This window comes from Saccopteryx bilineata, chromosome 6, assembly GCF_036850765.1.
Source record: "Saccopteryx bilineata isolate mSacBil1 chromosome 6, mSacBil1_pri_phased_curated, whole genome shotgun sequence".
In the NCBI taxonomy this organism is placed as follows: domain Eukaryota; kingdom Metazoa; phylum Chordata; class Mammalia; order Chiroptera; family Emballonuridae; genus Saccopteryx; species Saccopteryx bilineata.
The window spans coordinates 124,818,510-124,844,960 of NC_089495.1; the positions used below are offsets into that span (position 1 = coordinate 124,818,510).

Below are 26,451 nucleotides of genomic sequence, written 5' to 3' on the forward strand. Positions count from 1 at the left end.
ACCCTCGGCCCTCTATGCCTTCCAGCCTTGGGTGTTGCAGTAATGAGCTTTGTCTAGAAAGAAGTGTGTTTGCCTCAAATCCCTTCATCCTTAGATATTTACCACTTGGTGTGTTGTTGACCGTCCTTGAATACATCTCTTTATGACTGCATATACAGTGTGTCCGTAAGGTCGTGGTGCACTTTGACTGGTCACAGGAAAGCAACAAAAGATGATAGAAATGTGAAATCTGCACCAAATAAAAGGAAAACCCTCCCAGTTTCTGTAGGATGATGTGGCAGCATGTACACATGCGCAGATGATGACAAAACACCGCGTATACAGCGAAGCAGCCCACAGCCATGCCATTCAAGATGTGAATGGTACAGAGGAAAGTTCAGTGTGTTCTGTGGCTTGCTAAATTCGAATCCGTGACCAAAGTGCAACGTGAATATCGACACGTTTATAATGAAGTGCCACCACATAGGAATAACATTACTCGGTGGGATAAGCAGTTGAAGGAAACCGGCAGTTTGGTGGAGAAACCCCGTTCTGGCAGGCCACCAGTCAGTGACGAGTCTGTAGAGGCTATACAGGATAACCTAAGGAGCCCTAAAAAATCTGTGCGTGAGCCCACATCGAACTGCACTGAATAGGTATGAAACTGGGAGAGTTTTCCTTTTATTTGATTTAGATTTCACATTTCTGTCGTCTTTTGTTGCTTTCCTGTGACCGGTTAAAAGTGCATCATGACTTTATGGACACACTGTATATATATTTTTCATACAAACTCTCTGCTGCTTCCCCCAGCTAACACTCCCATCTCCTGCCCCTCAAGGACCTGTGCATGAGCCTATTCACAAACAAAAAAGTCCTTTGTGAATTCTGCTAAACATTGTCTTTGCTTTGGTAACTAAAGAAAGAGCTGGCTGAACCAATTACCTGTTATGCCATAGTGAGACCCTAGATCAGGGGTAGTCAACCTTTTTACACCTACAGCCCACTTTTGTATCTCTGTTAGTAGTAAAATTTTCTGACCGCCCACTGGTTTCACAGTAATGGTGATTTATAAAGTAGGGAAGTAACTTTACTTTATAAAATTTATAAAGCAGAGTTACAGCAAGTTAAAGCATATAATAATGATTACTTACCAAGTACTTTATGTTGGATTTTCGCTAAGTTTGGCAGAATCAATCTTTATAAAACAACTTACTAGAGTTAAATCTATCTTTTTATTTATACTTTGGTTGCTCCACTACCACCCACCATGAAAGCTGGAACACCCACGAGTGGGCGGTAGGGACCAGGTTGACTACCACTGCCCTCGATGCTCGTGTTGGAGGAGGGGACTCAGATATAATCCTGTGACCAAATACTGTTGACTTGTGTATTGCATCCCTGCTGTGCAGCTGCTCCTGTCTGTTCTGTGTCTGTTCTGCTTCAGTCAACGGCAATCTCTGCTCTTATTTGGAGCATTGCCCTTGCTTTGGACACAGGTAGTAGCTTTATATGTATTGTGATGACTTTGTGAGCCAATATTTTCCATATTGTCTTTTGGGTTTTTGATGGGTTTAATGTTTTTGTTTTGTTTTTAGGATAAACTATAATAATATAAATGTGAAGTGAATTGATTTCAGTGATTTTTAGCCACCTTTTCAGGAGTTCATAAAATGGTTGTTTTTACATAAAAAGCTTGAAATTCATTATTTTATGTATGAAAGTGAATATCTTGATGACCCACTATGGCTCAAACGTCATATACAGTGGCCCCTCGTCAGTCGTGGGGGTTAGGTTTCAGAACCCACCGCAATAGGCGAAAATCCACGAATTAGCAACCTTGTATTTATTTTATTATTTGTATATAAGGCTTTATAAACCCTTCCCACACTCTATAAACCTTTCCCACACTCTTATTAACCTTTTCCACACTCTTATAAACACTTCCTATGCTCTTAAACACTTTCTACACTCTTAAACCTATGTAATTTTAACAACATAAAATTCTATATGGGTACATAATGTTCTTTTAATGTTTTAATATTTTTTTATTTTTATATTGTTTTCAATTTTTAAGGCTAGAAAATGCTTATTTTACCGCAAAAAAAATTAAAATAATTAATATATAAAAATACCTATATACCACAAAATCCTGCGATATAGCAAAATATCTGCGATACAAAATTAGATATATATCGTTTAAAAACCCGCAATACACTGAGACCGCAAAAAGTGAACCACGGCGAGGGACAACTGTAATTAATGATTTATGATTTTAGGTTTCATACTTTTTTTTTTTTTTACAGGGACACAGAGAGGGATAGATAGGGACAGATAGACAGGGACAGAGAGAGATGAGAAGCATCAGTCATCAGTTTTTCGTTGCAACACCTTAGTTGTTCATTGATTGCTTTCTCATATGTGCCTTGACCATGAGCCTTCAGCAGACCAAGTAACCCCTTGCTCGAGCCAGTGACCTTGGGTGCAAGCTGGTGAGCTTTTTGCTCAAACCAGATGAGCCCATGCTCAAGCTGGCGACCTTGAGGTCTCAAACCTGGGTCCTTCCACATCCCAGTCCCACACTCTATCCACTGCGCCACCACCTGGTCAGGCAGGTCTCATACTTTTATAAATTCATACATTGTAATCAGTTGCCTATCCTGCTGGAAGGACTATAAGTTTTTCAATCAGGTATTCAACTTTGCATGCATTCACTTTGTAATTGTACATTGTGAGAAAACCGTTATGCATTTGATAATGTAAATCAACTGAACAGTATTCTTTCAGAAGACTTGTGTTGTGTGATGAGGGTTTGGAGTCACAGGTGACATGCACTGTGCTGTATTGCCATGAAAGCTCATTCTAAACATTTAATTTGTAAAGCTTTTGCTCTGGATGAATGAAAAGTAGTGACAATTGAGGTTTAGGACATGTCTTCCTGGTTTCACAGATACAAATGAACACAAATAAATGAAAACCCACATTCATGCACCACTCCAGTCAAGTGGCATTTCTGTTGAGCTGAGGCGGTTGCTCGCTGTTGGCTCATCTTACAGGGTTTTCAGCACAGTAATCCTCGGCTAGTATTTATGGAGCATCAGATCTGTGTTTTCCTGAGTTACACTGTGCATTAAAATTGGCCAGATTTTTTGAATTTACATGTGTTCATGTTCATATTCACATAGCCAAAGCAAAAATTATTTTGAGTGTATGAGTTACTTTAAAGGCAGTAGCTAAATGTCTAGTCAGCATGCTCCATACAATATATTTTATTTGCCTGTCTACAAAATTAATAAAATCTTAGAGCAAAGGATCCTTAAAGATAATCCATTTTCCTGTGTTGGATAGGAAATGAGATTCACAGAGGCTAATTGATTTGTACAAGTTTTGACAGTTGGTTTGGCCAAACCAGAACTAGAACCCTTATCTTTTTGGTTGTCAATTACGTATTTTTCTGCTATGGTTTTAGGACATAATTTAAGATCTTTTTAAATAAGGCTGATGATATACATTTCTAAGAGATTTATTATAAGAGATCTTTATAGGATAGTATCTTATTAGGATTTTAAATATTAGATACCTTTAGTTATGTTGCTCTATGTTTACAGTAGTCACAGTCATGCGCAGCCTAACAGCATTTCAGTCAGTGACGGACCACACATATGACAGTGGTCCCGCAAGATGATAATGGAGCCAAACATTCCTGTCACCTAGTGACTTCCCCCTTCGTAACACTAGCAATACATGACTCACCTGTGTGTGGTGCTGCTGTTGTAAACAAACCCAGTGCGCTGCCAGTTGTATCAAGTACAGCACATACAGTTACGTATGTAATATTTGGTAATAGCCCAACCAGGTGACTCAATGGATAGGACTTTGACCTGGGACACTGAGAACCCACATTCAAAACCCCAAGGTTGCCGGCTTGAGCATGGGATCATAGGCATGACCCCATGGTCGCTGGCTTGAGCCCAGTGGTTGCTGGCTTGAAGCCCAAGGTCACTGGCTCAGCTAGAGCCCCCCAATCAAGACACATATGAGAAAGCAATCAATGAACAACTAAAGTGCCCCAACTATGAGCTAATGTTTCTCATTTTCCTTCCTTCCTTCCTTCCTTCCTTCCTTCCTTCCTTCCTTCCTTCCTTCCTTCCCTCCTTCTTCCCTTCCCCTTCCCCTTCCCCTTCCCCTTCCCCTTCCCTTTCCCCTTCCCTTTCCCCTTCCCCTTCCCCTTTCCCTTCCCCTTCCTTCCTTCCTTCCTTCCTTCCTTCCTTCCTTCCTTCCTTCCTTCCGTCCGTCTACAAAAAAAAGAAGATTTAATAATAAACCACTTGCTGGTTTATGTGTTTGCTATACTGTACTTTTAATAATTATTTTTAGAGTGTATGCTTTCTACTTATAAATTAAAAGTTTGCTGTAAGATAGTAGCTGTGATACGCTGGCCACAGCCTGGCAAAAAATGGGTCAGGAGGCTTCCTTAGAACTAAATACAAAGTCTTATTCGTGGGTCTTAAATGCATTACAATCCTGGAGAGTTAAAATGATAAAAAGCACATTCTTGCAAAGAATCAGTGCTGCATTCTTAGCTCCCAGAAGAATGGCCCTGATGGTCATCTTCCAGATGTCCAGTGGTCTAGACACATGAGCGTTCTTTGCCAAGGTATTCAGAAGGTTGTCTATAGGATTTATATAACTCCAGGCATTGATGAACAAATAATAAGTTCAAAAGTTTAAGTTCCCAGACCAATTAAACTAAGATGAAATCAATTAGCTCATGTTTTAGTCCATTATGATCTTCAGTAGTTCTGTTAGTTTGACTATAGTGACTCCATTTTGTTTCTTCACGCTTTCCTCAAGCCTCATATATCTCTTGTTTATGGAGTCTTTTGATTGCATCATTTTCTCTTGTGCTTGATTTAATCTCATGTTATCTTGTTCATCATGGCCCCTAAACATTCACACAATCATGAAATCTAACGATGCATTTCTCAAAATGAATCCCCATCAATAAGTGACTCATGACTGTATTTAATTTTACCACTAAATCCCTGGTAGGAAGAAGATATAATAAATGCATTAATATTTTCCCCATGAGAATAAAAGAAAGTGTATTAAGAAGTGGCATTTTCCAGCTAATTGTAGGCAATTTAAAAAGATAAAAAGAGTTCACATCTCTGTTCAGTATAACTTTTCACTAAAATGTTAACATAAAGGCAGTTTCCAAGTTTAAAGTTATAGCTTACAGCTCTAAAGAACACTAACAGTCTGCTTTCTGAGAAGTAATTTATCAGATTACCTGCTTTTCTTTGTTGTTTTTTTTAAGTTTTATGGAATTATATTTGATATACAGTAAACTGCATGTATTTAAAGAGAATGATTTAACATGGTTTGGCTTGTGCACCCCTATGAAACCATCCTCTTAGTCAAGATAACACCCATCACCCCTAAAAGTGTCCCCACGCCCCTGCGCAGCCCATCGGTCTGCAGGCAAACACTAGTCTCCATCCTGTCACCACTGAAGTTTTCTTTCCCCCTACGGCTGTACACGTGGAGTCACAGAGCAGACACCCTGGGCTTCTCTCTCACAGCTAACACTTGAGATTCACCCCTGCTGTTGAGTATACCACTGCTTGCTTGCTATTCCATTCACCTGTTCGTGGACATTGGAGCTGTTTCCAGTTTTCAGTTCTTGTGACTACAGCATCTGTGAACTTCCGTGTGTTGTCTCTGTATGGATGTGCGCTTCCATTTTTCTCTGGTAACATGGGAGTAGAAGGGCTGGGTGTTATGAATGAGATAGATGCATGCTAGAGCTGTCACTCCTGCATATGTCCCCTGTGAACACAAGGGCAGGAGGGATGCCTTCTCCCAGTTCTCCTAAACCTATCTATTATGCCATTGGAATTGAGCACTCTTACAAGCTTATCCTACCAAAAGAAGGAGTTGAAGCTAGAGAGGTGGAGGACAGGGAGGCTAGCTCATAGACTCCTTGTACACCATCTTGAGGACTTTCAAGTTAATATTTTAGATCAGAGGGAGCCACTGAACAGCTCCAAGTGGGAGAGTGACATCATGAGATTTAGATTTTAGAGAGGTCACTGAACATGCCAGGCTGAATGTGAATGAAACCATTGGAGAGAAGACTAGAGGCATTGGGTGCAGTTAGATTGCTGCATGGTTCAGACGCTGATGTCTAAGTATAGGGGTCAGGTGGACAGGAAAGTATCATGTTGATAGAAACTAGTTGGGCTGATCAGTTTATTCAGCAGATACTTTATTAAACACGTACTATTTGCCTGGCCCTGTGCTGTTTACTATAGGGAGAAAAATTTTAAAAATAGATATGCTTCTCATTCTCATGGAACTTAGACATGTATGGGGAATGGACATGATCACCTATCACGGTGCTTGCTGTAGGTATCGTTACTATGGAAGGAAAGAAACATTGTGTCATGGGAGCATAGAACAGGAACCTGAACGAGGCTGAATGTGGGAAGGCGTCCCAAGTGATACTTACATTAGGTCTGAAGGATGAAGAGAATGAAACTGGGCCTGGCAGAGGGAGGAGGACTAAGACTCCCACACACACAGGGAATAGCATTGGCAAAGGGCAGTGGTGGAGTGTGGCATTTTTCAGGGTGAGTGGTCAGCAAGGGGAAGAGTGGTGTCCAAGAGGCTAAAGGTAGGTGTTAATGGCCTAGGCAGGGCATGATAGAGGGCAATGTCCCTTTTCCTGAGAGTAGTAATAGGCTTTTCATAATCAATTTACATGTGGCTGATTTTCCTGCCCCTTGCCTCACCTCTGGCTGAATGATGGACTTATTAACCCTGGGCACCCTCTTCTGGCAGGTGGTTGGAGTCTGCACTTTTGGGGGAAGGACATCCAGGATTATTGCTATTCAACAATTTATTAATTTATTAAAGAAACCACACACTCCTACTGCAGAATGCAGTACATGGGTCCTGAGGGGACCAGTACTGGAGGCTCAATTCCACTTAAACCTCCTGTGTTTTGTGAGAGTTGGGATTTGCTGTTTCTGAGAGCTTGTTGAAGTTCAGGATGAGTCGGCGTGGAGAGAGTCAGGTGGTGGGGGAACTGAATCTGTACACACGATGGACACACACTGCACGTGTGTCCAGTGTGCTGTCTCACTCGGAGAGTATCCCATTGACATTTCATATGGGAAATATGATGGAAGAGCCAGTACATGTTCATGCTGTATTGGTTACATGGCTTTAACATATGCTGTTACCGAATTTTTCTATTTCAATCTTCTAAATCAGCAGCTGTTGTTTACAAAAACTTAGAAATATTTGCTTGTGTGAAAAACAGTATGTTTTCTTAGAGTACAAGAATCCAAGGAACAAAACAAAGTAAGCTTCTAATGAAATTACTTATTTTTATTGTGAGTAATCATTATTGAAATACTTTTACTTTAACGTTTATATTACTCAGTTTGATATATTTAGAGTAGCATTTAATTTAATACCTTTTAGAGCAGTAACTGTAATACATTAGAATAGAAAATATCACTAAACAGCATTTCCTATTAGCAACAGACACTAAGTTAATGTAGTTAGTAGTTACTGAGTTTGTGCTCATTTTGAGTTGGGCTCCAAAAGTTGCCATGGTGACAGATCAGCCAGAAACTGTCAACAGAACAAACAGAAGACCACTGCTTTGTAACCCCCTGGGACTGCCGATAAACTGGGCAGATGGACACTTGTCGCTCATAGCTCTCCCTGCCTGCATCTCATTGTTCTGAGGGAACTTCTCACTACAGTGTTTGCTGCTGTGCAGATTACAGAAGGAATTGCAATGATGAAGATACTCCTTGGAATATTTTTGCACAGGAGAAGTCACATTTGCAAATAGTCAATCATATATGTTTGATTAAGTTTTGAGTTTTAAGAAAGTGAATCTTTGAGTATATGTTCTGAAATGGTGAGAATTAATGCATGATTTTTTAACATTTGTGTGTATTTGTGTATGTAGCATCTGCATAAGAGAATTCTATGCTTTACATATAAAACTTAAGTTCTAAGATGCTATCAACTGCAAGACATATCATTGATTTAATGTTTTGTTGATGGAGTTTGAGGACGAATGAGGAAACTATTAAATTTATGCACCAATTTTAAGATGCGTTCAAATTTCAGAAATAAAGCATGTTAAAATGTTTGAGTTATAATATCCCTGTAGGTTTTAGCATTTACCTATAAATGCTTTCTTTTCTTTTTCATTTTTCATTTATTGATTTGAGAGAGAGAGAAACATCAATTCTTTATTGTACTTATTTATGCATTTGCTAGTCAATTCTTGTGTGTGTCCTGACTGGGGATCAAACCTGGATGATGCTCTAACCAACTGAGCTACCCAGCCAGGGCCTAAACAGTTACTTTAAAAATATATACCTCTAATGCAATGTGTGCCTACTTGTCAGCATATGTTAGGCTAATGGTGGTAGCCTTTGACATTCTGAGTGAGGTGTGTATAGTTAAGCCCCATTATTGTCAATGCTGTTAGAAGGAAACCACTGTTTAATACCTAGCTCGCACCATGTAGCATGAGGTCCAGGTGGATGAAAAATTTAAACAGACTACTTGCTAAACAATCTGCTCCTCACCATAGTTCAGCCAAAGGTGTAGAACCCACTCTAGCTCTTTTAAGAAGAAATTAGTTTAAATACAGAGAATTGGGTACGAATAAAGTCATTGTGAGGCCAGGGGGAGGGACATGCCCTGGGCTGGGCCTCCAGAAAGGGTTCCACAAAGCATCCTCCTGAACAATTGCTCCTGGGAAGAATCAGGAGGCCCTGCGGCACTGTTGGCATCACCTGTACAGTGTCTCTGCTGTGGCCTGTCAAACCAGAAGCTGTCATTAGTACTATCTCTCACCCCCACCAAGGCACTCATTGGGAACCAGACCTGCAGACACTTCCACCAACCATCTGCAGGGCTGTGCTTCACCTTGGAGCTGCACGGTCCCAGAGTGCCCGCCAGATCGCATATACGTATCTAATGGGGCCTGAGTCACAGCTCTCTCCTCCTTCCCACCGTGAATCCGACCCCTGTCCTCCTGCCATTGGCGTGCATGTTGGAGGAGAGGAGAAAACTTTGACAACTACTCTGTAACATTTTTTAAAATGATGGGGTAGCTGTTGATTTACATTGCATAGTGTTTAACACTTTCCAGACAGTGGAAATGTGAAACCTAAATTAAGGTGGGAGGTTTAGGGCCAGGCAAGAGATCCAGTTCCCCCAATCCTGAGTACAGCTGCCGTTCTCTCTTCAACTACCTGTCACTGCTTTGAGTCTGCCTACCTATTCCCTTCTTTAGCTCATATCTGTAGTTTATTTAGTGGGAGTTTGTTTTATTTAATCAGCCTAAAATACTTCCCATTGCTTCTGAGGGAAGGATTATTATAACTGTTCTTTGAACACACTTCAGTCAAGCTCCTGGACCTTCTCCTAGGCTGTCTGTATCTGTGCTTATGGAGCCCAGTTTATCAAGAGCCCTGTGGAGTAATTTAACCAGCCTCCCCCCCCCCCCCCCATATATGCTCAGGTCCCTCATCCTCCACCAACGCCCACGTGATGTCTGATCCCTCTGAACTATTTTCAGGAAGAGTTGTTAGGTCTGTTTAGCCAAACCTCCCTACGCCTGATGTTTCTCTTAGTAATTTTTCATCTGCTGCCCCCACCCTGCTCCAGAGCTGTAAATCCCCACTTACCCATGCTGTGTTCCAAATTGAGCCCAGCCTCTCCCACACTGAAATCGCATGGTCCTGAATCAAATTAATCTTCCCATCATTAACAGCCATTGAATTTTTTCCCTTTAACATAATATAGCCCTGGCCGGTTGCACAGTGGATAGTGTCATGGAACACCAAGGTCACCAGTTCAATCCTGGGTCACTGGCTCCATCTCGAGGGTGCTGGCTTGACCCCCAAGGTTGCCAGTTTGAGCCCTGGTCAGGGTACACATAAGAAGCAATCAGTGGCACAATTAAATGGAGTAAGTTGATGCTTCTCTCCCTCTCTCTTTCTTTTTCTCTCTTTCCCCTTCTCCCATTTCCCTCTCTCCCTTATTTTCTCCCTCTCTGCCTCCCTCTCTCCCCCCTTTCTCTCTCTCAAAAAAATAAATAAATAAATAAACACAGTGCACTCACTGTGGGCCAGACACTGTTGTAAATGATTCTTTACATACATTAACATTTACTCCTCAAGGGACCCTATTAGTAAGGTGTACTACCCCCATTCCATCCCCCACTTGTCCACATTTTACAGTTGGCATGACTGAGGGACAGAGTGCATAACTTGCCCAGGGGTCACCAGCCAGTAAGTGGTAGAGCTGAGGTACCCTGAGTCCATATCTGCATCTGCAGAGAAGTATGTAGAGTGACCACCCTGAGTGCGCATGGCGATTATCTCTTTGGGGAAGATGGTGTGCACAGTCGAGTGGAGGTGGTGGCTTTGGTGGGATTGATGGCATTTTTTTATTAAGCTGGAGGTTGGGCACATGGAGGTTTGTTGGTTATTTCATCTTTATGCCTTTTGTACATCCTAAATATTTCCAAATAAAATTTTTAAGAAATGAATGTCTTGTCAGTATGACTTGCATGATTAAGACGGAAAAGCCTCTGTGCACTGGGCACCCCATGCCCCCCAGTGTGTTCCTGTGCAGTTTGTAGAACGGGACGAGCTGTAGTTACCATGTTTCCCTTACCTGGGATGGTGATGTCAGACAGGGCCACCTGGCTCTGGAGCCTCACAGACAGGTCTTGATCAAGGTCACCTGCTTGTTAAATGAACAGCCTCTGATGGTCACATAGATTCAGCTCTTTGGGTTTGTCATCCCAGGAACCTAACCCTAGAAAACTGCTTCCCCAGACTGGAGGCTCCAGGCTTCTCCATGTGCTGCATCCAAGATAGGGACACCATGGAGACTTCCACTAGGCTGCCCCGATTGCTCTCCCTGCTGTTGGCCAAGTGATGGAATCCAGTGCCCACAGAGTCTATACCTGCCTCTCTGCCTCATGTCCAGCATTTCTCCCTCAGCCCAGCACTCGGGCACACCGACCTGTGTCAGTCCTGGAGGACACACAGGCTCTTCCTTGTTCCAGCACCTTCCCAGGCACTGTCCCAGCTGTGCGGGTGAGCTTACCAGCATGGACTCTGGAAATGTGCTCTGAGCAATTGGGCTGAGTGTGCAGCTCAGCCTAATTGTCACTGCTCAGAGGAGCCTCTGAGCCCCTTACCAAGCTGAGATCCTCTTTTCCAATGTTCCTTTTCTTGTGTTGTACAGTTGCTTTCAGAATAACAACTATCTTAATAGACTATAAACCATGGGAACAGTAACCCTGTCTGTTTTCCTCAGTGCACACAGTGCCTGGTACAAAGTGGGCACTCATTAAATACTATATTTCCTAACTAAACAGAAAGGAGAGGATAAGGAAGGAGGCTGGCATGCTTTGTGGAAGACTGACATGCAGTGAGAAAAAGGGGAGTTTCGTCCTGCCCTGCTTCCCTCTGTTTTCACAGCACTCCTCTCTGCCTGCAGACTGTGGCACTTTCTGTGTCATGTTCAGCGTTTATCTTCCCCAGCTGAGATGTGAGCTCCACGGGAAGGGCGGCTTACTTGTCAGCGGGGTGTCCCCAGTGCTTGGACAGTGGCTGCACTGAAGGGGCTCAGGGCATGTGTACAGCAAATGAGCAGTTTCAGCCCAGTGGCCAGGAAGCCTTGGGTCAAGGGGCACTGTGTGGTGTGGGGTCCTTGGGCACAGGGAAGTTGCACAGTCACAGTAAGGGAATCCTGGCAGACCACCTTAGATTGTTAGAGTACTTCTCAGTAGCAGCGGGGCTTAAAGCAGTGTAAGTGGGCAGTGGGTTTTGTCACTTGCTGAGCCTGCATTTGCAGGCATTGTGGACAGCAGGCTGAAGACTGGGATGGTACAGAGATTGGGCAGCATAGCAGAGGGTCAGCTGGGCCTGGGCATTCTGAATGTCCATGTGGAATGGCTTTGGAGGCAGATGAGAGGATGGGGTAGTAACCAGGGTCAGTAGAGGGGACTGGGTCAGCAAAGGAATCTCCTTTGCTCTTTATCTAGCAACAAGGGCTGAGGAGGCATACCTCCCAAATAAAGTTTTCCAAAGCCCTGAAAGGACAGCCTTAGCTTCCTATCATGCTGCAGCCAGTTCTGGGAAAACAGTAGTGGGGAAGTTATAAGCTATTTGGACCCTGTTGTGACAGTGTTCTCTGCAAATTTCAACTGAAAATAAAGAAATTGTTTCTTGGAAAGAAAATTGTTTTGAAAGTGTGCTTTTTTATATAATGATGTAACCACCTTTTCACCAGCAGATGTCGCCCTCATTTAAAAAGAAAAAGTAGTAAAAGCTTATTAAGGCAAAGGAGCCTAACCAAAATTTCCAGCTTACTGGAAGGTTTGATGTTTTGTTTATTTGGTTTGTTTTTTAGCTATGTAATTATTAGCTGGTTGCTATTGTAGTTTTTTCTAAATAAAACAAATGATTCATTGATGACCTGTAAACAAAAATCAAGCCACCCCCCTCCCCTGCCCCTGCTCGCCTTCCTGAGTTCTGCTGTGTAAACCTGTCCTTCGGTGCTGCCTTAGGGTTGGGCTTGAGAAGAGGGCTGTTGAGTTGCTTTGACATCCTACTCTGTGTCTTTGGGCAGCAGTAGGTTGAGAATTTGGATCCAAGAGAGTGTGTGGCTAGCCAGAAACTGCCTGTTTGATCTACAGATTAGAATATATCCAAAAAAAATTTTTTTTTGACAGAGAGTCAGAGAGAGGGACACCTAGGGAGAGAGATGAGAAGCATCAATTCTTTGTTGCAGCACCTTAGTCATTCATTGATTGCTTTCTCATATTGCCTTGACTGGGGGGCTACAGCAGAGCGAGTGACCCCTTGCTCAAGCCAGTGACCTTGGGCTTCAGGCCAGCAATCTTTGGGCTCAAACCAGCAATAATGGGGTCATATCTATGATCCCATGCTCAAGCTGGTGAGCCTGCGCTCGAGCCAGCGACCTCGATTTTGAACCTGGGTCCTCTGTGTTCCAATCCGATGCTGTATCCACTGTGCCACCACCTGGTCAGGCAGAATAGATCCAAATTTTGAGATCCTCCACTTACCAGTTGGGATTATGTTAACTGGCTGCTAGTTTCAAAAATCTGAAAAATACTGACTTAAGCCAGAGAAGATTGGTCATTAGCTTGTAGCAAAGAGGCCAGGGCCACAGCTTCATGAGCCAGAAGTCTTGTTCCCTCTACGTCACACTCTCCTGAGCAAGGCTTCTCCTCCCTTTACAGAGGGTCCAGGGTGGCTCCCAGACCAGCAGCCATGGCATTAGCACTTCAGACAGCTGGGAGCGTTGCCATGAGTATGAATGTGTGGGTACTTGCCTGAGAGTGCTGGGTCTGCTCTATGGCCCAGGCCCTGGGTCTCTCTTGTTAACTTACCAAATACTAGTTACTCTTTTATATGTGAGACGGTGCTAGAGCTTCGGCTAGTGCAGAGCTGTCAGAAAAACCACCCAGAAAAGTGTGTTATCTACCACAATGACATAGATAATGATTTAAATGTAATGTCTTTCTAAGAAACTAGGTCAAACTAGACTTCTTTCCAGAAGAAAGACCAGTGCTGTTCAGGAGAAATATAATTCAAGCCACAAATGTGAGCCACATAAGTAATTGTAAATATTCTAGTAGCAACATTTTTAAACAAAAAAAACAGGTCAGATTACTTCCAATAATATATTTTTAACTCAGTAGATCCAAAATACTATAATTTCAACATGAAATCAATGTTAAATTGCTAATAAGGTATTTTCCATTCTTTGTAGTAACCGAATCCAGTGTGTGTATACGTATAGCTCATCTCATGAGGTTCAGACATCAGGTGCTCAGAGGCCTTGGGTGGTCAGTGGTGCCATATTGTGTGTGGTCCTGTTTCCTATCTGAATGAGTGGCTTCCAGTCAGTACCACATTCTGTATCTTGTAATAGTTATTTTCTCAAATGATTGTTAAGTGAGCCCAGTGTCTTCCTGCACAGTCAGCACTGTCCTGGGCTCAGACCCAGTACATTCTTGTTTAGCCTTTGGACACGTTCAGTTTGGAGGGTGACAGCTTGGCAGGCAGCACTGTCCAGTAGGCAGCTGAAGATCAAGACTGGACTACAGCTGAGGGCAACATGGCACAGTATTTGGGTGTCAGCGGCATAGAGATAATGGTCAAAATTGTGAAACTCGATGGCCTCTCCAGAGAGTCCAGGACAGAGGAATGAGTCCATTGATGGTTCCAAGGCCCACAGAAGCGAGAGGAGAAGGATGCAGGAAGGGCTGGGCAGTCCATCTAGTCTTCTATTGACAGGGCTAACAGAGTGGGTTTTCTTTGACTAATATAGGTGCTCTGATATATTAAAAGCATCTGGGTCGCCAAAAGAATATCTAGTAATCTCTTAATGTTTTGTTTGTTTGCTTGTGTAATATTACTTTTTCATTCAGTAATCACAAAGAAGATAGGTGATCCTCACAATTGCAAAGGAGACATGGAATAAATCAATTAACTATAATTACTTTTATTAAAAAAAGAGGCACCCACACAAGACTTTGAACAAGTCATTGATAGCAGTGGAACCAGGCAGACCCAAGAAATTGTAGTATAGTCAGGAAGCACTGAGAGTGGCCTGAGGTTGGGGACTAGAAATTTGTGGTGATAACAAACTGAATGGCTGTGATTTCTTGAGAGAGCCTTAGCAATCTATGTCCATGATAGAGAGTGGATACTGGCTTCATCCAGGACTGAAGGTTTGCTGAGCATGGCAACATAAAAACAGTGGGCAGAGTCTCTGCGGATACTAACTACCCAGACGGTGTAAGGTCATCACGATCAACAGCAGAGCCCATGTTGGGAGATGAGTTCTCCCCAGTGCTGACTGGGACTATTTTTATAGTGTTCCTTATTCGTGTAAGATGTACACAGAACCAGGTATAAATTTGTTTCACACATAGCTGTTAGTCAGCTGGAAAGCCAGAGACGTTTACAAATTAAGTAGAAAGAATTTTTTTTCCAAACAAGATAAATGTAATGTTTATTGGTTATTAACATTACAAGTGCAAGAGGAGAGCAACTGTTGAGGCTCACATTTCTTGCACTTGACAGGTCTGTGCTCCTTCCCACATGCAGGGTTACTACTCAAATACCCTTCTGCATTCAGCATGCTTGTTAGCATAGCCCCATTGTGTTATCACTCAGCACTCCTGCACTTTCTACTGGAATTACTGAGAAATCTTTATTTATGCAGCACCTCAGCGAGCATTTTGGCTTTCACTTAATGCAGATTAGCCCCCTGCACTCTTTTCCAATAAGTCTGGGACAAGGGTAGTAGTGTTTAGATACCATCACCACAAATGCTTTAATTATTTGAATAATTCTGAATTCACCAATATATGTATTTTTAGACTGTCAACAGAATTAAAATATTCTGGATATCTGAGTCCTTTATTTTTGAGAAACACTGACAAGAGCAGTGGTTCTCGAAGTGTGGTCCAAGGATTAGCAATGCCAGCATCACTGGGACTTGTCAGAAATGTATGGTGACTTTTGGTGGTAAGCACACAATAGAGTATATATAGATGTATAATGTAATATTGTACACCTGAGATTTACATAATGTTATTAACCATAACATTAGATATAAGAATGGAAAATAAAATTTTTAAAAACCCACTAATTTGCAGTCTTCCTACTGAATTCCCTGGTGGCGCCCAGGAATCGGGCTTTACCCAGCCCTGAAGTTGAGGCTAATGCAAGCCAGCATGTGAGACTGCTACCTTAAGCACCCATTTCAGGGCTGAGGAGACTGGTTCAAAACTGGTAAGTCAGGACTACAGTTATTTTACAGGAAAACGAGGTCTCATACCTGCAGTCTAGACTTAAGTCTGGTTCTGTTCCCAAAGCACTACATTGTCCTCTCTCAATTTTTTCTTTTATTTCCTTCTATTTGGATTGGGTTTTAAGGAGGTATTACTAAAGTTTTGGGTCTTTTTTATATGTCCTTCTAGTGCCAGAACCTACTAAGACCTGTTCCAGCCAGCCGCAGCCTGCCGGTACCGGGACCAGTACTTCCACCAGCACTCTCTCCGGCAGCAGCAATGGCAAACGTGCACCTGCTGGCGGCCAGCAGCCAGCTGCATCCCGTTACCTGCCTCGCGAGGTGCCTCCACGCTTCCGCCAGCAAGAACAGAAGCAGCTATTGAAGAGAGGTCAGCCATTGCCCACTGGGGCTTTGACCAGTGCAAGCCCGACCCAGGGTGCTGGGCCTGCAGGGGTAAGCCCGCCTCCCCTCCCTGGAACTGGAGTTCAACAGCAGCCCAGTAAGCTCCAGCCAGGTAAGACCACACAGAAAGGTGCTCTTTTCTCTGGGCACTTGTGTGCTGTTTTCAACTTGTCTGCCCAGGGATAAAACTGGACGTATTTGGGTCCATATTTGGTATATACATACGATAGAGCTAGCTAGATGATAGAAGTATAGATGAAAGAGGGAGAGTTAGACAGATAGATGATAAGTAGATGACTGATAGATAATAGGTAGAAAATAGATAATAAGTAGATTAATTTTAATTAGATTTTAAAATTTAATTGTTTTCCCCTACTTATTTATATATTTCTCCTGTATTTTCAGATGGCATTAGCTACTCTGTTGCTCACCAGGAACCAAAGGTCTGTACATCAGTACATATGAATGTGTCTAGGCAGATGCTTTAGAATTCTGCAGTGAAAACTTCTAAACAAAACCCTTTTCTCTCAGTTAACCAGGATAACTCATGACCACACACACATTTTTTACAGGGAGATAATAGCATTTCATGGGCAGTGGGTATTTCTAACTAGAACGGGAATACTTTCAGCCAAACCTGCCTGATATCTCCTCATTTCCATCCTGCAGTGTCTCGGGTTCTATTCCACCGTCTGCCTGCTGGTGTCTCTGCTACAGTTAGATCCAGCTTTCTCTTGGCTTCCAGAGAAATCATTGCTTGCTCATTTACTTTCTGGCTTCCAGAATGTGACACCTCATCTTCTATCTCCTATTCCTGGCTTCTTAACCTTAATGATTTAGACTTAAAAAATTTTTTTACTGGCATTTTAGAGAAATTTTTGAAAGAGAGCAAAATCCATGTCTTCAACTGCATGTGTGTTATTTTCTGTTTTAACAATTGGCACTGGTCCTCGTGTGGAAACCCTCAGTGCTGATTGTGGTGAAATTCAGGTCTGTAAATAGAGAAGGAGGAGCCTTCTTGTGATAGGAATTTAAAAGAAATATGTTACAAATCACAATATTTTTTTCTTTTGCGTGTTGCCTTTTAATATGGGGAATAATTCCAACATGACACAAGTATTTATAGCAGTATTTCTCAAAACCATGACTTTGTGGTATATTTGAAACAAATATTTTTAGACAACTCTGACTTGTCTCTTCAAATAATCTTGACTGTCATCTGCCAAGTTCCTGGCAGAGGGGATGCAGGTCAGCGATTGTCTGCAAAAAGCGAGAATGGAAAGAAATGATCAAATATATTCATTGGTCAAGAATGAATCCTACCTACTTCACTGCAGTCAGTTTATAATTGAATATACAGTTACTTTCTACACCGAAATAACAGAGACAAAGATTGTACAGTCATACCTAAATGGCTTGGTGTATTGATTTGTGATGCTTATTTTTGAAAAACTGAAAAAGAAATATTATACCCTGCTATTTTCTGGGTTTATCTCATTATTATATGATTAGTTGCCAATATTACACCAAAGTTTTTATCAAATGCTACTGTGCAAAATGTTGCTGGTATCTGTCTTCTCCAGTAAGTAGAAAATTAGCAAGAGGCCCTAGCCAGTTGGTTCAGTGGATAAGAGCATCAGCCCGGCATAGGACATCCTGGGTTCAATCCCCGATCAGGGCACACAGGAAAAGTGACCATCTTCTTTTCTTCCTCTCTCTCTCCCCCTTCTCTCTCTCTTCCCTTCCCTCAGCCAATGGCTCGGCTGGTTCAAGCATCAGCCCTGGGCGCTGAAGATGGCTCAGTCTGAGCATCAGGCCCAGGCACTGAGGCAAGCATCAGCCCCAGATGGGAATTGCTGGGTGGGTCCAGGTCCCAGTCAGTGCACATGCAGGAGTCTATCTCGCCCTGCTCTCACTTTAAAAAGCAAAAAGAGAAAGAAACAAAAGTAGCAAGAAATTGATTCAGTAAAGTTTTGTATAAAAATATTTTTTAATTAAACATTTGTCTCTATAAGTATAATATTCTCTAGGAATTCCTAATTCATTATATTTTAAGTATATATGTGTGTTGTATATTAAAGACTAGATCATCATTTTATATATAAAAACATCTCAGAAAATGGTATTTCTATGTAATATTAATAAAATAAGAAATGGTTAGGTTTTGGCTTCTGAACAGAAGTCTTCATTTTACCAATTTCATCTTCCCAGCAGTCTGGTGTCATAGCCAGAGAACTCTTTCTAACTCGTCACCTTGCATTGATTCAGAGACCCCTCAGCTGCCTGTGCTGGTCTCCAGGTTCCAGTGCACTGTCTCTGGCTCTCTGCCTAGCTGTCAGGCCTCCACTTCTGTGTCTGGCCAGCATCTTTCCTGCTGTTCCCCATGGCCTTTTTTCCATTCAGATCTCATGCTTTGCTGCCTCACGGAAGTGCCTACTCAGTGTCATCTTCCCCAGTACATGCACGCGCATGACTGCCTGCCCCTCTTTGTCTTCACATCTTTGTCCCCGCCCCAAGGAGCCCTGTGCACTTCCGTCCTTGCTGTTCCTCAGTCTGCAGCACACACCTTCCCACTCCTGTGTACTCGTAACCGTAACCGTTTGCTGAACCCCCTGTGTAGGACTCGCTCAGCAGGGGAGACTGCAGTGTAGGGAAACCCTGGCAGCTAGCACTGGTTTGGCACCAGCTAGTACTTCCTTTGCTCATCTGCACCCTCATGACCTCTCATCTTAAAGGTCCCTCACCTTCCAAATAGTGTGTTTGGTTCTGTCAATGGGAGGCGGTGCTCGCAGCCCCTCTTCCTGCTGGGCCCTCGCAGGGCACCCTCAGCTCCTTTCCAGCCCTTACAGGACATTCTCGGCTTTCTTCACCTGGCTCTCTGGATGTGCCTGTCAAGAGCCCCTGACGTCTATGAGGAGAGTCACAACACAGGAGAGAGCTGAAATGAAGTCCCAGCCTCAACATTAAGAACCAGGAGGCCACTGATTGGCCAGCTAGAGGGTAGAGACGAAACTAATGGGGCAAAAGAACTGAGCAGGGAGGCCTGAGTCCTGCAGGCAGACCCTGCGGCTCTCCTCCATTACTGGCAGTATCCAGAGACAGTCATGTGCTGTCAAGCATGGAAGGACTCCTGTACATGGGGAGGCCAGGGTTCTCCCAACCCAGTTCCAGGTTCTCCCTGTAAATAACAATTGTTTGTCCTGAAATAAAACGTGGTCAGTGAATAAAATAACACAGGGGTCTCTGGATTTTTTAATTCATGTATTGAATTGGCAAAAATTTTTAACTGGTAAGGTTGTTAGTATGGAAAGGTAGTGATTCAGGTCCAGAAAAATGTCATTTTACCATGTTTTTTTCTGCTCAGATTATGTTTTTTGCGAGTCTGAAGCCTAACTCCAGTATGAAACACTTGAGAGCTTTTATCATTTTTTAAAAAATCTTTTTTTTCATTGTGCTAAAGGGAGAACAATATGTTGTTTTGGTGGCTGCTTTGTGTGTTTATAAACAGGCTTTGGTGACTATGCAGCTGTGTTTGCTATTTAGATCTTTTTTAAATGGAGGCAGGAAAGTAATTAAGAAGTTGGACACTTGCCAATTTGCATATGGCACTCATTTGGAATATTAGAGCTAGTGTTGGTATGCCAAATGTTTTTTTTTTCGGGGGGGGGGTTAGGAAGAGCGAGAAAGAGCAAGTGGAAACAAAGGCACTAAGAGAGAGCAGCAGTTTATTTGCATGCAGCCGACAGGCAGTACGCTGTTATTCTTTTGGCTGACTTTCAAAAAAGGAAAACCAGCTCAGTGCTCCCTATAACTGGGGCCTGAATAGAAACGTTGTGACAATTGAAAGAATTGAAGGAGGAGGGAAGATCGGTTTAGTGTCAGCTGCAATTAGATAATCAAAGCTTTCCAATCCCCTCTGTGGGCACCTCCCCCTACTGAAGGGGGTGAAGTGGGGCCTCCCTGAGTGGAAGGGCCCTGCCAACCCCTGCCCGCCAGCCACCGCGGGCACACGCAGGTTGCCTGGGACTTTGCTGGCAGTGCGACAGGATGAGGCTATCACTGTGCATGGCCGACATGGTGGAGCTGAGAGCCCAGACGACCCCAGATGCTGGCGAACAGGCAGCTGGCTCGCAAGGTAGTGTCTCCTGGGGAGGGGAGGGAGGCCCCTATCTGCAGGTATTTCTGCCCTGTGGCCCTGACAGAGAAGGAGAAACAAAACACCCACAGAGCAGAGTGTGTGCTCATCTCAAATCAGCGTAGGACATGCCATCCAGAGAACAGGGCAGCTCTGAGGCCGGGTGCCCGGGGTTGGTCACACTGATAAAATGGCGTCTTGTAGAAGCTGCTGGCCCCAGACCTGCTGTTGGCAGCTGGGCATGGCAGTCAGGCGGGGCAGCCAGGCATGGCCCACAAGCAGGGAAGCCGGGCAGGGCCGCTGGGCATTGCCACCCACCAGAGCAGCCGGACATAGCATCCCCGCCGGGCCTCCTCCACTTCCTTGGTGTTGGCTGGACTCCCAAAGGAGGATACAGCTTTTTTTGCCATACTTTTATCATCGTTCTAAGAGGTTGTCAACCTGGAAGAAGCAATTTCCTGCTCATTTGAAGAAAAACCCAGGGCAATAAGCATCTTCTCTTGAATACTTTCATCATTATTTCTAGCATACCTTTTACTCTGAAATCTGTCCTCCGTCCGGAATTTCATAATTCCTCCTTACAGAGGGTGGCAGATCAGGTGTTTTAAAATCTGTCCAGCAATGGAATTCTGAATTCTGAATTCTGAAATCCCCAAGATTTTTACACACAGTGAATGTAGTTGAGGGGGAGGCGTTTAGGGTCCTCAAAAGCTGAAAATAGTTGTTACATGTATCCCACCACTTGGAAACCAAGTGGCGAGGAACCTGTTACCATAAGCATTAGTAAACATGTATTTCCTACTACAGACAGCTTTTGGAATTATTTTTTATAATTTACAGTTTATTATTTTGTAAGTTCTGTGGAAAGGCTGTGGTGATACTGAATTATGTCCTGTTTGTCAGTGTTACAACTGATTAAACATTCTGCACACTTCTAAGTAAGTCTCATTCATGCTTCCCTATCTGCTTAATTTGATACCTAATTAAGATTTCTGTTTACTGTAGCTTTTGGAAGCTCTTTGTTAAATGCTTTTCTTTGAAATTTTTATCTTTATATCTTTAACATTCTAGAATTTAAAAGCAAAAAGAAAAATGGAAAGCTTTTCTCTTTAAACTATGCTATTATGTAATCCTTTTAAATTTAATCACTTAAGACAGTTATGTTACTTAGATTTTTATAGACATCTATTTTTAGAATGTGTGAACCATTTAAACAGCAGAAGAAAAGACAACGTACCGTTATACACAAACTTCATTACTTTTTTCTTTCTAAAGGCTTTTCTTAGGGGAGATTATTTTGATAATAGAATGCTATGGTGGAAGGAGCACTAGAATTTTATTCTGAAAATTAGGGTTTTAGTTCAGTCCTTACTGCTTATTAGTTATTTCACTTATTTATGCATTCATTAATTGATTCTTATATGTGCCCTGACCTGGAATCGAACCTGCAACCTTAGTGTTTCAGGTCAATGCTCTAGTCTAACCAACTGAGCCACCCAGCCAGGGCTACTGCTTATTAGTTATAATACCTATTCCAAGTCTGCCCTCTCTGAACATCTGTTTCCCTGTCTATAAAATGAAATAATTTATGAGTTTCAGTTAATTCATTGTGTGTGAAAATACTTGCAATTTCAAAGTACTGTGAAATATGTGATGTCTTATGGATATAAAGACTCTTGCTTATAAACTCTCAGACTTGCTGTGTATCAGGTGAATGGATTTTGGCCTTTTAAAGCTCCTGGACTACACCGAGGGGTCTGGAAACCTGTAGGAGAGTGCAGTCTCAGTTCATTTCACAGCTGTCATTCATGTCAAATGCCTGTTCCTAGAAGTCAGTCATTTCACAGTTTTTTTCACGTAGTTCTGTCTTTTAGACTACTACTAAAAGATAGATTTATGAATTGATAAACACAGTCAGGGGACTTTGGGTTATGAAAAGCAGGTTATTCAAAGTTTGTTGAAGTCAGAGTTCTAAGAAGAATGGCATGCTCTAAACGTAAAGAGAATACTAGTCCTTTTACATGTTCATTTTAGAATAAATTCTAGGGTCAGGATATGTTGTGTGATGGTGGTGGTGCTGATGCTGGCAGTGATTGGGGTGATAATGAAGGTGATAATGGTGATGATGAGATAGTGGAGATGATGATGCTGGTGATGGTGAGGAAGAGAGATGTTTAGGGATTCCCTAGGACAGCTAGCTATTCAACCTAGTCCAGCCAGGCTCTGCAAAGACCCAAGGGAGTCTGAGCAGTGGAGAAGGGATGGTAGCGAATGGGTAGAACCTGATTTTTCCAAAGTTGCTTTATTATTATTTTTTTTTAATTTTCTGAAGCTGGAAACGGGGAGAGACAGTCAGATAGACTCCCGCATGCGCCCGACCGGGATCCACCCAGCACGCCCACCAGGGGCAACGCTCTGCCCACCAGGGGGCGATGCTCTGCCCCTCCGGGGCGTTGCTCTGCCGAGACCAGAGCCACTCTAGTGCCTGGGGCAGAGGCCAAGGAGCCATCCCCAGCGCCCGGGCCATCTTTGCTCCAATGGAGCCTTGGCTGCGGGAGGGGAAGAGAGAGACAGAGAGGAAGGAGGGGGTGGGGGTGGAGAAGCAGATGGGCGCTTCTCCTATGTGCCCTGGCTGGGAATCGAACCCGGGTCCCCCGCATGCCAGGCCTACGCTCTACCGCTGAGCCAGCCGGCCAGGGCCAAAGTTGCTTTAGATAAAACTTTTCATATGTTGGGGTTATAATCTTGCTGTTTGCTTTCTGTGACGTGTGCGCTTGTGTGTGTGTGTGTGTGTGTGTGTGTGTGTGTGTGTGTTGGTTGTTTACCACTAGACTAAGAAGATGGTTGTGAATGGTATTTTCAAATCAGCTTGAGTCTATATTTTAAAATCATAAATACTGCACTAAAATTATAACTTTTGCTTTGTGGTTTTCAAGACCTTTGCAGATTTTAAATTTTATGTTCAAGGCCCTGGCTGGTTGACTCAGTAGTAGAGTGTTGGCCCAGCGTGTGGAAGTCCCGGGTTCGATTCCCGGCCAGGGCACATAGGAGAAGCGCCCATCTGCTTCTCCACCTCTCCCCCTCTCCTTCCTCTCTGTCTCTTTCTTCTCCCACAGCCAAGGCTCCATTGGAGCAGAGATGGCCCAGGCACTGAGGATGGCTCCATGGCCTCCAGGTCAGGCACTAGAATGGTTCCTGCCCCAACAGGTAACGCCCCAGATGGGCAGAGCATCACATCCTGGTGGGCATGCCGGGTGCATCCCAGTCAGGCTCATGTGGGATTCTGTCTTGACTACCTCCCACCTCCCTACTTCTAACTTTGGAAAAATACAAAAAAAAAAACCTATTCTTTTTAAAACTATATTCAAGTACATAGGACAGATACTCATTTTAAACTTTCTTGAGCAGGAAAAAATAAGACAAAGTGAAAGAAGGAAAAACAGAAGCTGGCCATGGAGCTGCTTCCCACACCTGTGTGTGCCACCTGTACCTCCATGTGGGCAGGACAGCTTGTCCCGCACCTCTGTGTGCCTCGGCAGGGTGTTCTCAGAGCGGGCAGGAGGCCCTGCACCTCCATGTGGGCAGGACAGCTTGTCCCGCACCTCTGTGTGCCTCCGCAGGGTGTTCTCAGAGCGGGCAGGAGGCCCTGCACCTCCATGTGGGCAGGACAGCTTGTCCCGCACCTCTGTGTGCCTCGGCGGGGTGTTCTCAGAGCGGGCAGGAGGCCCTGCACCTCCATGTGGGCAGGACAGCTTGTCCCGCACCTCTGTGTGCCTCGGCGGGGTGTTCTCAGAGCGGGCAGGAGGCCCTGCACCTCCATGTGGGCAGGACAGCTTGTCCCGCACCTCTGTGTGCCTCAGCGGGGTGTTCTCAGAGTGGGGACGAGGCCTTGTTCCTCTGTGCAGTTAGGGCGGCTAGACCTGTGAGTTTGGCCAAATGTAACTGTCAAAGGGAACCTCTAGTGGAGGACACTGGCTGGAGTCGCACAGGAACAGCACAGTGTGGGCCCCAGCATGGAGGAAGAGAGAGATCTGTAAAGAAGGCTCCTGGGACACCAAGAATGTGTCAGGACTGGAAACACTCTGAGGTCAGCAGTCAGAGTCATAGAACCATGGCATAGAGCAGTCTTCACTCTTCATCCCTAACTTTTTTGTTACATAAAGTTTGTTTTGATCCCACTAGAGCCCCTAAAAGTACTTTTTTTGGAGAAATGCTTATATTATTTTGGAGACCTAGTTTGTTTTGATATTGTCAAAAAGCGAAGACGTAGGGAACACCAGAACAGCTAAGAGAGGAGAGAGGAGGAGAGGAGGGGCAGTGTCCAGTAGGGGCAGGCCATGTGTTAAATGTCAGCAGCTGCTGCCTGAAACCGACAGGCCATCAGTCCTCTGCTCTGTGCCTGTGACCGGATACCTGCTGCTACAAGGTTGCCTGAAAGCCATATTCACCAAGTGCTGTGGAGGCTGTCCATGTGGGAGAAAGGGACAGCAGGACCACCCAATGGTTTGCCTTGTTTTAGGCAAAATGCCATTGCTCCAAGGTGATATCTGCAGTTTTCTGATGTACCTCTGAAGGAAACTGTGTTTTAACTGCAGATGTATAGTGTCAGATGTTTTTTTTCTAAGTAAAGATTTTTCTATGACTTAGTCTGAATGGATCACCCAGTACCTTTGCAGACAACTTTAGTTAAGTTGGCTGCTTAATCAACCAATGGTAATTTTTGCTTAATCTTAAGATTCCGAGTTGACTGAAAATGTAAGCAACATCATCTTATGTGACTGGCAAGCTGCTTTCAAATATTTGTAAAAATTATTCATTAATTCATTTGTTCACTATGGGTATTTATTCACCATGTGTGTCAAGTGCTCTGCTGAGCCATGGGGAAAACCAGGGCAAAGCAGGCACCCTGGCCTTTGTGGAATTGACCACCTAGTGGAGAGACACCACACCACCATGTGCATGAGGACGTGCACTCCTGAGAGGCATGTATCCTCCAGGCTCCTCCCCGTGTCCCTGGCATGGTCCCCACACAGTAGGCGCTCCACTATAGTCGTGGAGACCAGGGCTAGGGACGTAGCCCCACTTTTTTCTTTACGTGTTCTCTCTGGAGGCTTTTGCACCACAGGACAGGATGGAGTAGTGTGACACAGACTATGTGGCCCACAGAGCCTAAGTATTTACTGTCTGTCCCTTTACAGAAAATGTTTGCCAGCTCCTGCTATACATGAATTAGCAGAAAAGGAAGACTGCTATGTTATTAATGTGTCCGAGGTTCCCAACTGGGGAAAGCAAGCTTCTCAATGAGAGATGTCCATTGAGCTGAGAAAGGAAATGGGTAGACACTGAGTCTAGTAGGGTCCTAAGACCCTGTCTTTGGGGTGGGGGCATCCGAGAGGGAAGTGGTAGGAGGGTTCAACTCATCCTGCCCTCTGTTGACCCACAGTTTGAGGATGTGTCACAGTGCCTCTGCCTCCTGAGCTCTCTCTCCAGACCCTGAAAGACTGAACAGTGGCAGCTGTGTTGCTGTGGTCAGTCCTGCCGAAGACGGACATGTTGGTCACAAACAGCCCAGGTTACACAGGTGCCTCTGCACACCCTGGAGACATCTCACTGTGGGGATTGTTTTTCTACCCTAATGATTAATATATTTCTTGAAATTTGGGATTTTTTAAAATACATGTGAATGAGAAAGATTCTTTTTCTCCCAGGATTATTTCCTGAATTCCAGTAGTTAGCCTTTAGCCCATGCTTGTCCTTTGCTCTCGTGAAGCTCTGAGGGTGGAGGACTATCATGAAAGCACGGAGTCCCAGAGTTTTCAGCTGCACTGATGTGGGCACTCTACCTCGCTTTTCCAGCTTCCCATCCCCTCCCGAGTCTGGTTGCCTCGGCCTCCTACTCCCTCAGAAAAGTCTGTAAGTTACTCTTTCTGTGGACTGTTAGGGGACAGATCTCAAAATGTACAGACCTAGATTTGTTTACTTTTCTCATAAGCAATGACATTGCCCCATATTTTTAATCTCAAAATATCAAAAATTAAATGTTT

General features: G+C 43.8%; 1 protein-coding gene across 14 annotated transcripts in view; it reads left to right on the forward strand.

Moving 5' to 3' along the window:
• Positions 1-26,451, forward strand: part of TNRC6C (trinucleotide repeat containing adaptor 6C) — a 149,060-nt gene that overhangs the window by 59,561 nt on the left and 63,048 nt on the right. For 11 of the 14 annotated variants that reach the window (XM_066237829.1, XM_066237836.1, XM_066237839.1 and 8 more), the window contains exon 4: positions 16,058-16,384. In XM_066237829.1, coding sequence (XP_066093926.1) covers positions 16,058-16,384 — 327 coding nt within the window. Of the gene's footprint in view, positions 1-16,057; positions 16,385-16,677; positions 16,716-20,238; positions 20,408-26,451 lie in introns of those variants that run through there. The other 3 variants (XM_066237842.1, XM_066237840.1, XM_066237841.1) reach the window with 3 other exon arrangements.